Below are 17,054 nucleotides of genomic sequence, written 5' to 3'. Positions count from 1 at the left end.
TCATTCCCCAGGTACTGGGAGAAAGACCGGTAACTGAGATGTCATTCAGAGCTCTCCAGCTGCTGGCACAGGCAGAGCTATACCTGTGGGGCCAACTGGCATTTCCACTGTGGGAAGCTGGTCTCAATTGTAGGAGATGGTTGCTCAGGGGAATCACATGGGCTGTCGACTCTGATGCTCCAAGGAAGCTCATGAGGTTGCAATTAAAGCCCAAATGTGCTCATTTATAAATATGTGCCTCATCTGGGATAGGGAGGGACTCAGTCGGGATCCACCTGACATGGAGAAGGAAGAACCCAGGGTGTCCTCAGAGTGCCGTGGAGGGCTGTGGTGTAGGTGGTGCTGTGGGCCCCTGTGTCCTGCAGGAGCATAGCTGCCCACCAGACTCTTCCTATCCAGAGAGCTGGGTCTCTTCTCATTGCAGGCTGACAGAGGAGCCTTAGCTGGAGCGGAAAGCTCCTTTCTTCAGAATGGTGAGGGAGCCAAGCCCCAGGAGGGCCTGGAAGGGCCTCAGAAGCTTTGCTGCCTTTTGGAGCTAGTGAGGTTCCTGGCTGCCACTTCCCACTAGGAATCTCATTGTTTATTTATTTTTCTCCCTCTGCTTCTGTATTAGTCAGAAACCATTCGGTTGCAAGTGACAGAAAAGCTAACTCAAAGCGGCTCGAGAAGAGCATGCAGGCCTCTGGGGAGGACCAGGTGGGATGGAGGCGCCTTCGAAACTCAGACCTAGCTCCTGGCTCTGCTCTGAGAGGTCTTCATTCTTGGTCTGTGCAGCCTTCATCAGCCTTCACCATCCTCAGCTTCCCAGATCCAAAGTGCAAAAAAAAAAAAAAAAAAAAAAACACGCATGAAATACCACACACACTACACCACCACAAACTCACACACCACACACACATGCCCACACCACACATTACATGCCACACACACACACACATGCCCACACCACATACCACACCACACAAAGAACATATACACCGCACATACCACATAGCACACAAACAACACACACCACACACACACACTACATGCCACACCACATACCATACCCCCCAATGCTCACACCACACAAAATGACACATGCGCCTTTTGACTTAAGAAGAAGAAACATCTCAAGACATGTGTTCTGTTGGGACACATGCCTGTGTCTGGACCAGCAGTGACTAAGGTCAGGGGCACATGGTGCTGCTCAAGTCATAATGGGTGTCAAAGTGTAGGTGGCGCCACATGCGCCTCAAAAGTCAGGCCGAGTTGAAGATTGGTGTTTGCCAGAAAAGTGGCTGCTTTGCCTTGGGGAAGACTTGTGCACCACCCTTCCTGCCGCTGTCTTTGTCCTGACCACCATTTCTCATCCAAAGTCACTTTCCACAGCCCAGGGGAGCCAGACCAGAGCCTGGACCAGAAAGCACATGCCTGGTGGCCATCTTTGCTCAGAGAAAGGAGGCTGGAGTAAGGAAGACATTGTGAAATGCCCAGTGTGTTTATTTTAGATTTGAACGCAAACAGACCGCTTCCTGTGCCTCCCTGGGACTCTGATACAGTCGTGTAAGAACCAGTATGTGTGGCTCCTTCTGCAGCAGCCCTGTCCAAACTCGAGTGGTCATCGTTTCTCTTCCATAAAATGAACATTCGGGTTCCTTCACCCATGACCTTGAGGGGAACCCCATTGTTCTTTCTAATAAATCAAGAAAGATGTGATAAAGACCTGGGAAGTATACTTGGCACAGGAGACCACTTCCTAAATATAACCCCAGTAGCACAGACACTGAGAGCAACAATTAATAAATGAGACCTCCTGGAACTGAGAAGCTTCTGTAAAGCAAAGGGCATGATCAACAAGACAAAACAATAGCCTACAGAATGGGAAAAGATCTTCACCAACCCCACATCAGACAGAGGGCTGATCTCCAAAATATATAAAGAACTCAAGAAATTGACCTTCACAAGAACAAATAATCCAATAAAAAATGGGGTACAGACCTAAACAGAGAACTCTCAACAGATGAATCTAAAATGGCTGAAAGACACTTAAGGAAATGCTTAACATCCTTAGCCATCAGAGAGATGCAAATCAAAACAACTCTGAGATTCCATCTTATACCCATAAGAGTGGCCAAGATCAAAAACACTGGTGACAACTTATGCTGGAGAGGATAAGGGGTACAGGAAACACTCCTGCTTTGCTGGTGGGAGTGTAAACTTGAACAACATGTACAGCTGCCTTGAAAATCAGTATGCTGATTTCTCAGAAAATTAGGAAACAATCTTCCTCAAAACCCAGGAACACCACTTTTGGGTATATACCCAAAGGATTCTCAATCATACCACAAAGACATGTGTTCAACTATGTTCGTAGCAGAATTATTCATAATAGACAGAACCTAAATGCCCCTCAGCCAAGGAATGGATAAAGAAGATGTGGTGCATTTACACAATGAAGTACTGCATAGCGGGGAAAAAAATAATGACATCTTGACATTTGTAGGCAAATGGAGGGAGCTGGAAAACATCATATTGAGTGCGGTAACCCAGACTCAGAAAAACAAATATAATATGTACTCACTCATAAGTGACTTTTAGACATAAAGCAAAGAAAAACCAGCCTGCAATTCATAATCCCAAAGAACCTAGACAACAAAGAGGACTCTAAGAGAGACATACATGGATCTAATCTACATGGGAAGTAGAAAAAGACAAGATCTCCTGAGTAAATTGAGAGCGTGGGAACCATGGGAGAGAGCAGAAGGGGAGGGGGAGCAGAGGAAGGGAAGTGGAGAAAAGCATATAACTCAATAAAATCAATTTAAAAAATAAAATTAAAAATTAAAAAGATGCCATTACAACCTTGAATCACTAGAGGGCACTGTAGTCAATTTCTGGGTCAGGGATGCAACCAGAAACTAAAGCACAGCCTTCACCTTTGAAGGAGGGAGGCTTATGTGTAAGAGCATGCGTGAGCGCGCGCACGCACACACACACACACACCATGTGCCTCCATTCTGACTCTCCTCCATTCTGACTCTCAGAGTCAGGGGACGGTTCCTGAAGGATTGTTTTGCCCTCGGCATGTTCAGTCAACATCCTCCCAAGAATGTAGCTCTAGTAGGGAGTTCCCTTAGGTTTGCCATGCATTGTTTTTTGGGTTTTGGTTTGTTTTTTTTTTCTTCTCTCTCTCTTTTTCTCTCTTGAGGAAGGCCCTGCCTCTTCTAGTCTCAGGATCACCAGTGAAACTGCAAGGGTCAGGCTAAGTGATCTGTAAGCTCTCCTGAAGCTGGGGAAATTTTTGCTCTGGACAGGTCTCAGGGTACTCTTGTCTTCTGCTTGGGCATTATTTCTGTGGTGTCTGCCACTCCTGCTACATCAAGTCCTCTGGAAGCCGAGCCAAGTGGCTCAGCCTGTGCTCCATCTCCTCTCCCCTCCTGTCACAGCTAAGCCCTACACTGGCACTCTGGGAGAACAGTGGAAGTCTCTGCCTCCTGATGCTGTATTGCCCTGGGCTTGTCATTTTCCACTCAAGGCTGGGTTTCCTCAGCTGCAAAATGGCAACACCCCATCAGGGCATCATGGCTCACAGATTCAGTTTGCAGGGCAAACCCCACTTTGTGCTCTGATGATAGAAGGTAACTTGCAGTTTGTCCAAGTTTCCTTGGGATCACTGAGTCCACTGGGTGGCAGCTTGGCTCTGAGGCTTCCCTGGCACACAGCATGAGGGGCGCACCCTCGTCTCAAGCAACACCGCTGTGCTTCCCAGCATCGAAAGCCTTGGAGCCTGGGCAAGGCGGTGACCTAAACCAGGTGTATGAGGTTTTCTCCTCCTCCCATTATAGCCCTGGGTTCGTGTGGTGACTGTACCAGTGCCTTTCTCAAGATTCCTCTGGCACAGGGAGCAGCCAAGGCTCCTGCCATCAAAACTGAAACCCTAACATGGAGGACAGAGGAGAGAAGAGCAATGTGGATCCTTCCTGGGCATGGCCCATGACATGCCCACTCCCATCTCACTGACAGCGGTTAGACATGGGACCACTAAGCAGTGCAAGAGGGTCTGAGCAATGTATTTTCTGAGACAAATCGTGCTAAACATCAGAGGTCCATTCCTAAAGACAAAGAGAGCGGATGCAGGAGATGACTAGCGGAGAACCTGGGGGTGGGTGGGTCTCCACTGCTCCCAAACCCCCCAGCTCTGGAGTCTGTTTCCTTCCCTACCCATGACCTAAACCTGAGGGCAGAATGGGGCTTAGGAAGGGGATCTGGAAGAAAGGGGGAATGAAGAATACATCTTTATGGGACTAGAGATGACTCAGTGATTAAGATCAAGGCTACTCTTTTAGGGGACCCCGGTTCAGTTCCCAGGACCCATGCGGCAGGCTCACAGCTGTTAATTCCAGTCCCAGGGAACCCGATGCCCTCTTCTGACATCAGTGGCACAGGCATGTACATGATGCACAAACATACATGTGGGCAAAATGTTGACACCCGTAAAATAATAAAATAATCTTGAAGAAAAATGTAGCCCTTCATTGCTCTTGAACACCAGAGAAGCTAAGTTTCTTTTTCTTTAAATGGATTTTTGTTTTGAACTGTTTCAAGTCTATACTAAAAATAAAAACTAATGTGATAAATATCCCAGTGTGTACGTGTATGTTTGTGTAACAGGCACATGTGTGCAGTGCATGACTATGTAGAGGCCTGAGGTCAACACTGGGTTTGTTCCTCAATTGGGTCTCTGTTTGTTTGTTTCGATCAGGGTCTCTTGCTGAACCCAGAGCTCTCAAATTTGGCTAGACTGACTGGCTAGCAAGCTCCAAGGAATCCTCCTGCCTCTGCATCCCTGGCACTGGAATTACAGCCGCACTCTACACTAACTGGCTTTTTGTGTGGGTGCTGGAGATCAGAACTGGGGTCCTCCTTTCCTGGCAAGCACTTTACTGGCCAAGCCATCTTCCCACCCACCCACCCATTTTGAACAGCTCTTTCTATGTACATATCTGCATCAGATTTTAGGAAGTTAAAAAACAAATGAGGTCTCGAGTCTTCTTTCCCATCCGCGCTCTCACATCTGCACTAGAGGTACCCCCGTACTGAGTTAAATGTGCATGCACCCTTATATGTCTCTCATTCTTCGGACGCCTCGTGTATCGGCGGTGCTACAGATCATGGTTCTGCTGCTGAACTCAGATGGTAACGTGTACATGACTCATCCACACAACTTGCTCTTTCTCAGCGTTGGCTTTGAGCTGTGTCCGCAATGATAACCAACCCTGCCTCAGCCGTTTATCATGGCCGTGCTGTGTGTGTGGTGCACGGCTGTGGCGTACCACCACGTATTTATCTGTCCTCCCCAAAGCGGGTTCTCTTTTGTGACTGTGTGCTATTAAGCCACGCCGCAGTAAGCATCTCTGTCAGGGTCTCTTGGCGCAGACATGCAAGAGTTTCTCGGCTTTGTGGTTTCCCGAGTGAGTCTGTGACAGGCAGTGACAGATCACCTGGTAGATTCTCGAGTCTTACCCTAGACCTCCTGTAATGATTTGGATCTGAAATGGCTCTCCCAGCTTGGCGTTTTGAATGGTGCTCCCTAGCTGGGGAAACTATTTTGAGAGGCTGGAACTGTTAGGAGGTGGAGGCCGCATGGTAGAAGTCTATAACTAAAGGCAGCCTCAACATCACCACGGTAACCAATCACACAGCCATTCTGCAGTGGAGGTCAGATGTCAAACTATTGGGTATGAGAAGGCATGTCTTCAGATTTCCTGGATGCTGCTAGACTTCTTTCCAGGACTTACACCATCAGTGGGAGAAGTTTCCTTTGGGTCCTGTCTGTCTTTGGTGTCGCTCAAGTCAAGCAGGTTTTGCTGAGTGAGTGGGAGAACCTGGCTCCATCTGGGTCTGGTGGTGTGGCTCTCTCTAGTCTGGGGCCCTCTAGTGCCTTCACACTTTCTCTTGGGGGTCAGCTGCCTGCAGCTTTGGAGATCCCAAGTCTTTATTCTTCTGTCCCAATTCTACACATTCTTTTCCTGGAGCAAGTGCACTGAGGGTACTGGTTCTTGCCCGGTACCCAGGGTGTGTCACAGGGTACACGTCTGCTACAGCGTGGCCCTGTGAGGGCCACATCAGTCAGCTCCTCCGGTGTAAGTGACGGAACTAGGGTGACGAGGTGGAAGGCGCTCAGGTTCCTGAATTGGAAGATGGAGAGAGAGGCAGAAACCCAGCAAGTCTAAGCAGAGACCATGGATGTTCCCACATGTCCTTACTGTGTCCTAGGCATAACATATCATCCAGGCCTTGCAAGGACTGCCCTCTGCTGACAGGAGGAGGGGTGGCCTCTCTAGGGAGGTTCTGGCACCTCACACACCAAAAACATCTCAGTGAGGAAGATACAGAAGGGCTGAAAGCTGGAGAACCAAGGATGTCCTCTTCTGGGGGCCCGTGGCCTCAGGTCAGTCAGAGTGGGTAACCAGCCCATCCAATGTCCCAGCTTAATGAGGTGTGAAGACAGAGCAATTCAGTGCTCTCTGGGCAGCTTCGGTGTCCTTTCTTAGTGACTCCTGACCAAATCCCTACTCTTCCCACTACCTGTCCTCAGTGGTCTCCACTGTTCCCTCTCTACCGGGCACCTGCCTCTGCAAGACAGAAGCAGACCTTATGGCCTGGCTCCTCCATGGATCCCTTGCAGCAGGCTTCTCGTGCATGTCATTCTTCGTGCTCATGAAGTCTGGGGGCTTTCTGCTGCCGTTCTCTGTCTACTCCCCCAGGTTCCTCGGCTCAGAGAGGTACAAGGGGCTGACAGCAGGGCTGGGGCATGAAGACTTAGCACTGCACGTGGTTTGGCAAAGATCTCCCTGCAAGCCTTGGCGTGGAGCATACGCCTGCACTCCAAACTATTGCTCATCTTCTCCCCAGCTTTGCAGCCTCGTTCATCCTTCATCCTTCCTCCCCTTGACTTTCTGATCCCAATGGTGACAGGAGCTTTTGTTATGGTGACAGTGGAGACTGGAGTATTCTTCAGGAACTGAGAAAGAAGGTGATGGTCTCACCCGTCCCCATGTGTGCAACTCACGCACGCACACACACACACACACACACACACACACACACACACACACACACATACTGTTTTAGTAAAGAGTAAATGTGTTTGTAATAGAAAAGTCCAGGTAGCAGTGTCTGAGCAAAGTAGACATTGATTTCTGTCGTATCAGCTGTCTATAAACGTCTGCCTCTATGTCTCGTTCACCAGATTTTGATCACATGATATCTAGTGATCGGAGATGCTTGGAACTGTTGTCTTCTGTTGCATCCAGTTAATAGCCCAATGCGCCCATCTAAGTAGCTCACATGTGTGATTTGGCTCTCTCTCTCCCATCTGGTCTGTCTGCAGCAGGCACCGGTCTGGGGGGCAACTGCACGGGCTGTGTCATATGCTCGGAGGAGAATGGCTGTTCCACCTGCCAACAGAGGCTCTTCCTGTTCATCCGCCGGGAAGGCATCCGTCAGTATGGCAAGTGTGTGCACGACTGTCCCCTTGGCTTCTTCGGAATCCGTGGCCAGGAGGCCAACAGGTGCAAGAGTACGTGTCTCCTCCCATGTAGGCAAGCTTAGGTAGGGCTATCTTGTATTCCACCCTTTCCCCACACATACCCTGGGAGGAAGCAGAAGCATGCCCAAGCCCAAACTTGCTGGTTTTAGCCAACCCTGCAGTCTAAGGCCAGGTCGTCTCCTCTCTGTGAGCTCTAAGAGGACACCAGCAGATCCCAGCACAAACAGGGCAGGGAACCTCCACTTCTATCTAGGTTCTACATGACTGCCAGCAGGTTACTCGCCTCCTCCGGGTCTAGCTCTAGTAGGAAAGTAGCCCTGGCCTTTTTTCCATTTTTGCTGTGACCTAGGACAAATCATCACTGATCTCGGAGCCTTATGGGTAAAGAATGAGGGAACTTCACTCCCACCCCAGATTGGCTATGTGATGCCTAAGGTATCACTTCCCGTGTTCAACCTCAGCTTAGATGAGAGAGGAAGGCATCTCCTATGCAGCCCAGCTCACCAATTTCCAAGTCTGAGCTGCCAGCAAGATACTGAGTCCAGACCCCAGTGATCTGCACAGAGACCCTCCCCCCTCAGGCAGGCCCATGACTTATGGTGTCTCTGGCTCCGTTGCAGAATGTGGGTCCACGTGCGAGAGCTGTTTCAGCCAGGACTTCTGTATCCGGTGCAAAAGGCGGTTTCATCTATACAAAGGGAAGTGCCTGCCCACCTGTCCGCCAGGCACCTTGACCCACCAGAGTACCCGGGAATGCCAGGGTGAGTGAGACACTGGCCACCTGCCCTAGCCTTGGGGAGATGTCGGGAGACCTGGAAACAGTCAGTGAGATGTTATGGGGTGATGGGAAGCCCGGCCCCATATTGGTACACAGAGAATCTTCAGGGCTGTAGTACCACTGTGACCACCAACTCTGACATCACTGTTGTCACCAAGGGTGTTCTCACCAGCAAGGCAACAAGGAATAGTGTTACCGTAGCTGCTCAGAAAGTCACTTCATCTGTGTCCCAGAGCTTCTCTGAAGGTTTTTAAAAAGTATCTACACGGTTCCAGGCAAGTGGCTCTATGAGAAAAGTGCGGATCCCACATAAAGCAGTGTGTGCTCTCTGTAACCCCAACACTGTGAGAGACAGGTGGACCCCTGGGGTGACCGAGAGCTCCGCCCTCACACTTCAGTAGGAGACAGAAGAGATGTGCAATTAGTGTGTAGCACGTTAGGGTGCGGTATCGCCGAACGGGATGCCGAAGCAGCATACAGTTCCTGGACCCACCCGCCAATCACTCCCTGCATCTTTCTTCCTTGGTGTGGCTGCCTGGGTTGTCTCTCCCATGCAGGACCAGGAAATATAAGGCAGCAATCTGAAAAATGCCTCTGCTGCTCAAGGCCCTTCTGTGGCTCCTGCTAGCCTCTGGCAGGGTCCTAGCCAATCAGGTTCCCCATCTATAACCTCTTCACGCATCTTCCTCCTTTTCCAGGCTGGGCCTGCCTATCTTAGGTCAGTATCCTGGGACTTTGTGGGGTTTCCACTCACTGGAAGCACCTCCTACTTCTCCATCCCACCCCACTGGACAGTCAGTACCACAGCATCCTCTAGGAAGAAGGCTTCCTGGACCCAAGGGTGTGACCCATTCCTCTTCTGGGCTCCCATAGTCTCTGTGCCCTCCAGAACTTCACAAAGTACCCCTGCCTTCGTGGTGCAGTATCTCAACATAGTGCATTCTGGGAGGGAGGCAGGTGCATTCTGGTAGGCAGACGAGTATCTCATCTGCAACTGCCATTCTGTACATGCAACCCTGGGTCTCACGGTAGGTGATCAGTCTTGACTTGTCAGGTGACTCCATCAGGTAGTGGCAGCATAGATACCTCAGGTCTGGGGACCTGTTCCCACCCTGCTCTGTATACCAGTTCCTGCTCCAGGCCTCAGCACCTAAGACTGCAAGGTGGGGCATTCACTCTTCCCAGAGCTGGGTGCTACCTCCTGCTCAGAAGTGATTGGAATGATTCTGAAATTTTCTTTCCTGAGGACTTTCTGTCTATCACCTCATTGTCCCTCACAATAGCATCAGGTGGCTTTGACCTTCCATATTTGTTAAAAGGCATATGGTCAAGTTCAAAGCTAGAACTCTGACCCTGAGAACCTCTTAGCAGTCAGCTACTTCTGTGTCTGTCCCTAATCCCTGCCCCTTTCTGAATTCCAGCCTACTTGGGCTCTCAGATCCTGCTAGCCAGGGAGGCCTAGTTCAGCTCTGTTACCTCCCCTGGGAAACCTTCTCCTTTGCTGGCAGGAGCCGGCTCTGACTTCTAGCACAGCCTTCATGGGGCTCTTTGCAGGCTCCTGCAAGCAGCGGTCTCTATGCGTGCTCTCTGCATCCAGCAATACACAGAGTCCCTTGCAGGCAGAGCTCCTCAGATCCCTGGTCCTTGAAGCCAAGAGGCAAACACTACCAACTGATTCACCTGTCTGTCTCCCTTCACCCACAGAAGAGTGTGAGCCAAGCCCATGGGGCAGCTGGAGTCCCTGCATACACAATGGGAAGACCTGCGGCTCAGGCTGGGGCCTAGAAACCCGGGTGCGGGAGGCTGGCCCAGCCAAGCAGGAGGAGACGGCAAGTTGCCGAGTGTTATCTGAGTCCAGAAAATGTCCTATAAAGAGGCCCTGCCCAGGAGGTGAGTACTAAGCCTGCGGGGCTGTGTGGGAAACACCCATGGGTGATTTCTAGCATCCAGGGACAGAGACAACCCCACAGATGGCATCTGCAAGGCCACCTGAAAGGCCCCTGCCTGCCAGCCCTTCCTGAGAACTAAGCATCACCCTGTGGAGTACTTACCGAGAAGGGTCCCAGATACAGTGGGGAGAATGATTCGCAGTGCCCAGACCCCTATGCTGCAAGGACTTTGGAACAATCTGCTGCTTCTAGTGGGGTTCCCGGGAAAGCCTACAAAGTGGGGGCTGAGGGTGCAATGCAGCACAGTGCCCATACTGTAATACAAAAGAGAAGCAATACCAATGCCAAGAAGCAGGTGCTCGACCCAACATACGGGGATCAGTGGGAGACAGGTCCCAGGGACACAGAGAGCCAACGTTGCCATAGAGATTGGAGCGAAACACTCTAAAACCCCAGGCACACGTGTGCAAAGAGATCTCAGCTCTGAAGAATCAACGCTGTCAGCTATGCAACAGTAGAACAGGGGACGATGCCTATACCGCCCCCACTAAATACCGCAGGAACCCCTTCACTTGGGCAGACAAGACCACAGATTTCCAATGGAGACCACTAAGAACCCCAGAAGAGAGGGTTGTGAAGTACGAGAGGCATCGGCCCAGAAAAGCAATGTTCAGGATATGAGCATGGTGTGTTAGACTCTCTATAGTCACTGGCTCATTTGATCTGCACAATGACTGTGATGGAGGTGTAGTTACTATCCTGTTTTAGGAGATGGAGGCCCACAGAGCTCGAGATCCTGATCTCAGGGTCACATAGCCAAGAGTAGGTGAACCTAGAGGCCAAACATTAATCAGTGGGCAAAGAAGACTCTAAGTCATAGTCAACAGTGAAAGATATGAAGCCAGGACACAGGACACACAGCTGGGACAACACAGAGGCAGAATTTGAATCTCCTGCCCCTATCAATACCCACACATACACAATAGGCAGTTGGGACAGAGAGTGGAGCCTAGGTGAGACTATATACCCAAAACTCAAGGAGAGCCCTTCTCAGATGATGACCCTAGGAGCTGTGGCCGCAGACACTCTGTGCTTATTGCTGTGAGTGGCGTATGCTGAGTGTACGTATGAGTTCCCAGAAGCCTGCAGAGCCTCCTGGCATATGCCGCAGCCCTGGCACCTTTTCCACTCGGAGGTTTTCCGAGGTCCCCTTCCGGAATCCTCTCTTGTCACATCGTGTCATAACACTGGCACCACTAGGGGAAAGCCTTGCTCTTTCTGTAGCTGTGTGTGGTGAGTCTGTGGTCTCCGGAGGGCGAGGCTGACTCTGATGCTGGAGCGGGACCCCAATGTCGACTGTGTGGGATGAGTAGGTGCGTGGGTGCAGGAAGATAGGTGGATGGGTGAGGGAGTGCCTAGGTCGGTAGTTGTGTGAGTGGGTGAGCAGATGGGTGGGTAAGTAGAGAGTTAGGTGAGTGGGTAGATGGATGGATGGGTGGGTGGTGCGTGGGTTGGAGGACCCGGGTGAGAGGGTAAGTGGATGGTAAGTAGGTAGTTTGTGAGCGCATGGCTAGGTGAGTGAGAGGGTGCATGGGTGAGTGGGAGGGTGCATGGGTGAGTAGGAGGGTGTATGAATGGTAGGGTGCATGGGTGAGTGGGAGGATGCATGGGTGGTAGGGTGCATGGGTGAGTGGGAAGGTGCATGGGTGTAGATGGAGGTATGCCTAGGCAGCGGGCTGGCAAAAGAGAAGGATGGGGAGTACCCTCATCTGGGAAGATTGCTCCAGGGAGCTGGCAGATACCTAGAAAGGCGTGCAAGCAGCGTGGAGTACCACAGGAAAGCTCAGACAGGCCTAATAAAAAAGTGACCAGAAAGGAGCTGCTGAAGGAGGCTGCCAGAGAACCCTGTCAGGATATTGAGCTTGCCTAAAGACAGCATGCTGGGATCTCTGCCACACCCTATGCCATCTGGCCACTAGCCACCCAGCTAGCCTTAGCCCAGATGAGCTTCTCTGAAGGGACATTAGAACTGGTTCCAGGAACTCTAGGCCGCTGAGTAAGTTAATCCTCTGGCCAGCCTTTGGTCATCTTATCTGAGAAACGAGACTAATCCGGTGTTCACACTGGACCATATTCCTCCGGGATTGGTGGGACACGCTGTGGTCTAACTGAGACCTGGGTCTGGGATTTGCAGCCAGCCCCCTGTACTGCCAAAGCCAACCCCTTTCCCTGTCTGTCAAATGGGATAGAAATAGTAGTTTTTGCTCCCATTGCATGGATTTACTCTCCATACTCTCCGGGTCATCTGGCCCGCACCAAGAGCAGCTAAATCTCAGGGTCTCAAGCTACCAGGCTGCTAGTGAGGGCAGATCCTGGCTGGAAGTAGCTAGGAAGCTGACAGAGTCCCCAACAGGAAGCCTTGTTAACAGGTAGTACATGTGTGTAGAGGCATGGGGAGCCCTGGGCAGCCATTCAAAGTCCTGACAGGTGCTGATCCAAGTGGTCCTTCAGCCCTTACAGGATGCTGCCCGACTCCACCTCCGCTCCAGGCGTTCCCTCCTCAAGCCAGTGTCCTCCTGATCCCCTAGGAATCTCCAAGGAGGAGTCTGTCGCCAACAGTTTCACCTACAGCCTCAAATTTAAAACAGGGGGACTTTGAGTCCAGCACTCAGAGCCTGGGAATATTTGGGCTTCCCTCATCTTTCAGGACCTCCATGGACTTGTGTTCTCTTCCAGAGAGAAACCCCAGGCAGAAGAGTCGGAAGGATCGGAAGGATCGGAAGGATCGCCGCCAACGCAAGGACAGGAAATTGGAGCGCAGGACGCAGTTGCCTGGCTCACAGTGACCCCTCTCCACCTCCGGCATCTGACCTCTGCCCTTGGTTTGCTGCCTTCTTCCCCTGTGGCCTCCTCCCTTTCCCCCTGCCCTGCTCTGTATCCACATCCTTCGCTCTTTCTACCTTGCCTTTCTGTCTCTCCCCTGTGTTTCCTTCACCTCCTTTCCTTCTCCCCGCTCCCTTTCTTTACAGAATTCCTTGTTTCATCTTCAGACCTTTTCCTCTCTTCATGTACCTTTTTTTTTTCATTTCCTCCTCCTCTGCTTTCGGTTCTTCTGTCCACTCCCACCCCGTACACAGACACACATAAGAAGTGGAGCCTATATCCCTCATGTGTCTCTGTACACCTCAGAGGAAACATTTTTTTCTAGATCTTTCTGTGACCCTATCCTGACCCCACCTTTGCAGAGTTAAAATTAAGGAGGAATGGGCATGAGTGTGACTTGACTAGTCTGGGAGCCCAGCTTCTAGCTAGAGAGACCCTGCAACCTGAGTGGTGAGCCCTTCACCAGGATCAGTCCCTCAAGACCATTTCTGCAGCACTCAGCCATTGACTCTGTGATGAGGCCACCTGAGATGGGTTCCAGAATCTCCCGAGGTCCGGCCTGAGCCCCTTGTTCAGGATGGTGGTGTAGGAGTTACTAGGGGCCCTTTAGCTAGACAGTGACCTCCAGCCCACCAGCACATCCCTTTGGAAGTACCTGCAATGCACCCTCCGTGCCCCTCTCTGATCTCCCTCTCATTGTGCCTATGACCCTTCCCCAACTGACCCCCCTCCCAAGGCCTTTGGGGACCCATGCACAGAGTCAGGTGGGGCTGCTATAAGAACGAGATGAGACTAAGTCCCTCATCTCAAAGGCTATTGAAACTAAAGGGAGTTTAGAGCTGGCCCCGCCCACTCTATTCACCACCTTGCTTCCTGCCTGTCCATCATACCCACGGAAAAACTGACCGCTCGGGAAGCAATGGGCTTACACACCCATGTCTTCACATCATGTCTGTGAAGAAGCCTGAGGGTGTTTGGGGAAATTGCTGGGTCAGCAATTGGGATGGCTTCCTACTTACCCACCTCCTATATGGACACCCTAGGTGTTTTCTTTCATTGGGGTTCCCCCAACCCCAGACAGGAAGGACACTGGGAGGAGCCTTCAGGTAGACTAAATAATTGGCAAGTCTGACCCTGCGGATGACCCAGGAGCTGCCGTTGTGGCTGGGGAGGGGTCTGGGATTAGAACCCAAGGATAGCTGGAGAAGGATAAGAGAGATTCCACATGATGCCATGTCACCCCCTCAGGCAGTGACCCTCATACTCACCCTACACCTGACAGGTGAGGGTCCTCAGCGCCACTCCTGACCCTGTAGCTGTGTTTCTCCATGGTGTCCTACTGAGAACAGCTGGATGCCCTGCTCGCCAGGCCAGGCTCCCCACTTCTCTGTAGAAGTTCACACACCTGAAATGCATTCTTGATTTAAGACCTCCAGATATTTTTTAAAGAAAGAAAGAAACTCAGGAGGGCTTCCTGGGCATCAGATAATGTTAGAACTACCATGCCCATAGGTTCACTGTAGCAGAGCCTAAGCTTCCTGGGGCTGCTTCCACCAGAGTGTTCGGGTGGTGGGGACTGACAGGGCAGGCTGGGCTCACTTTGAAGCGCTTCCCAGATCCTCTTAAGAAGGGGGCTCAGGGGCTATGTCGTTAAATTGCTTGCCATGTAACCTCAGGACCCAAGTTTGACTCCCAGCACACACATGAAAAAAGTCAGGCATAATGGCATGCCTTTGTGGTCACAATGCCGGGGAGGTAGAGACACACAGATGCCTGGGGCTCATTGGTCAATCAGAGTGCCCCAAAAGGCAGGCTTCAGGTCAGTAAGGAACCCTCTCAGAAAAGATAGCCAACACCTGGTTGTACACAACAAACAGAGAGGGGAGGGGAAGCTCACTAGAGCTTCAGCCAGAGGCAAAAGATGACGCCTCCTAGCAACCTCTCAGCCTCCTGAGTTAGTTACAGCCCAGGCCCCCACTTGTGCTCTATTCCACTTCTTAGAAACCCGAAGCCTCCAGAAAGAGCATGGTCTCACTGAGTCATGGCTATGCCTGGCCTACTAGTAAGAGTGTGGGTCAAACCATCTGCCCTTTTGGGGGCTTCCGTTACTCCTTTTGATGAAGAGGAGGCAAGGCTAGACTCAGCCCATCGCCTACATCTAGAAGGTTCAGCCATGTCCTGGGCTTTGAGGTGTTTTTAAAGCTTTAGATTTCAGTGTCCCACCCAGACCTATATACATTATGAATGAGCTGAGCAGTGAACTGAGCTGGGGGGAGGGGCACCCTGAGTCCCAGGGACTCTACAGCCTCAAGATCTGTGTGTGTGTGTGTGTGTGTGTGTGTGTGTGTGCGCGCGCGCGCGCGCGCGCGCGCGCGCGTGCATGCGTGTAGATGGGAGATTTAGATATGATCTGTCTGAGGTTCTTAAACCCTAGGCCACAGGAGGCTCCAAATTCCATAGTTGTTATAGGACAAGAGGGGAAGGTCTCTGACCTGGAATTATCTAGCCATACTCTTTCCCCCATGAGGTGGGGGACCTGATATTCTGCCCCTAAATGAGGGCTCTGGGTATTTTTAAATATTTTCTAATGTTTTCATGTTTAAATAATTCTCCCAGGGTCCCCACTGTAACCTAGGGCTTCAGGTATCCTCCTGCCTACTACTGTTCTTTTGTGGTCCATCTCTCCCTCCTTTCTGGTAAAGGAGGCTCCATGCCATCAGGAGTTCATCCCCTGGATGCCTCTCGCAGGCAAAGCTGGGGAAATTCAGAAATGCTCCATTTCTGTCGTTACGGAGAAGGCCGGTGAGGTTGTTTGACCCCTCAGTGATGATCCAGTGGCAGAAAGGACACTCTGTTTCTCCTACCCCTTTCCTGCTACTCTGTCCTTACCTCCACCAGACCGTTCACCATGGGCTGCCGATTATTCCCACATACAGCCACTAGAGGGTGAGACTCAACCAGGAACTGCCAGCCTGTTTGCAGCCCACTCTCTGAACCTGGGGGCAGGCGTATTGCTATCCTGGAAGACAGGGAGAGACTGCCTCGCAGCCTCAAGTGATCAGCGACTTCAGTGGAATGGCCTTCACAGCACCACACGACGTCTAGACTCCAGACCCCAGGCCATTTCAAGCCCACAACAGAAACCTGACTCAGAAGACAGCGTCTGACATTCCAGGAGAGCCATAGCAACTGACCTCTGCAGACACCAGCCCCAGGCAACCATGAACATCCCAACTAGTTTTAAGAAATTTCCATTCATCCCATGGGACCCGTCTGACTTGGAAATGTGCATCCTAATAATGAAAATGATAGTGACGGTGGTGATGATGTTCCGTATTAGTTTAACAATAAAAATGATAGTGACGTTGGTGATGGTGTTCCATATTAGTTTAACAATAAAAATGGCATTGATGGTGGTGATGGTGTTTCTCAGAAAATTGGGAATCAACCTACCTCAAGATCCAGCAATACCACTTTTGGGAATATACCCAAAAGAGGCTCAATCATATTACAAAACATTTGTTCAGCTATGTTCATAGCAGCATTATTTGTAATAGCCAGAACCTGGAAACAACCTAGATGCCCCTCAACCAAAGAACGGATGGAGAAAATGTGACACATTTACACATTAGAGTACTACTCAGTGAAAAAAAAAACACAAAACAATGACACCTTGAATTTTGCATGCAAATGGATGGAATTAGAAAACACCATCCTTAATGAGGTAACCCAGACCCAAAAAGATGAATATGGTATGTACTCACTCATAAGTAGATACTAGTTATAAACAAAGGACATTGAGCCTATAGTTCATGCTCCTAGAGAAGCTAGGTAATAAGGTGAACTCAAAGAAAAACATATATAGATCCACCTGGAAAGTCAAAATAGACAAAATCGCCTGACAAAATTGGGAGCATGGGGGTGGTGAGAGAAGGTAGAGTAGAAGGGAAGGGGGAAGGGGAGGGTTGAG

At 50.7% G+C, this 17,054-nt stretch overlaps 1 protein-coding gene across 1 annotated transcript in view; it reads left to right on the top strand.

Moving 5' to 3' along the window:
* Window positions 1-16,453, top strand: part of Rspo4 (R-spondin 4) — a 36,771-nt gene extending 20,318 nt beyond the window's left edge. Inside the window, exons 2-5 of the mRNA XM_087911116.1 lie at window positions 7,376-7,564; window positions 8,155-8,295; window positions 10,017-10,202; window positions 12,938-16,453. Coding sequence (XP_087767242.1) covers window positions 7,376-7,564; window positions 8,155-8,295; window positions 10,017-10,202; window positions 12,938-13,047 — 626 coding nt within the window. The 3' untranslated portion in view covers window positions 13,048-16,453. The remainder of the gene's footprint in view (window positions 1-7,375; window positions 7,565-8,154; window positions 8,296-10,016; window positions 10,203-12,937) is intronic.
* Window positions 16,454-17,054: the final 601 nt, after the last annotated feature.

This window comes from Myodes glareolus, chromosome 10, assembly GCF_982192425.1.
Source record: "Myodes glareolus chromosome 10, mMyoGla1.1, whole genome shotgun sequence".
Lineage (NCBI taxonomy): Eukaryota > Metazoa > Chordata > Mammalia > Rodentia > Cricetidae > Myodes > Myodes glareolus.
Note: the sequence above shows the minus strand (reverse complement) of the source record. Positions and strands in the feature narration are given on the sequence as shown.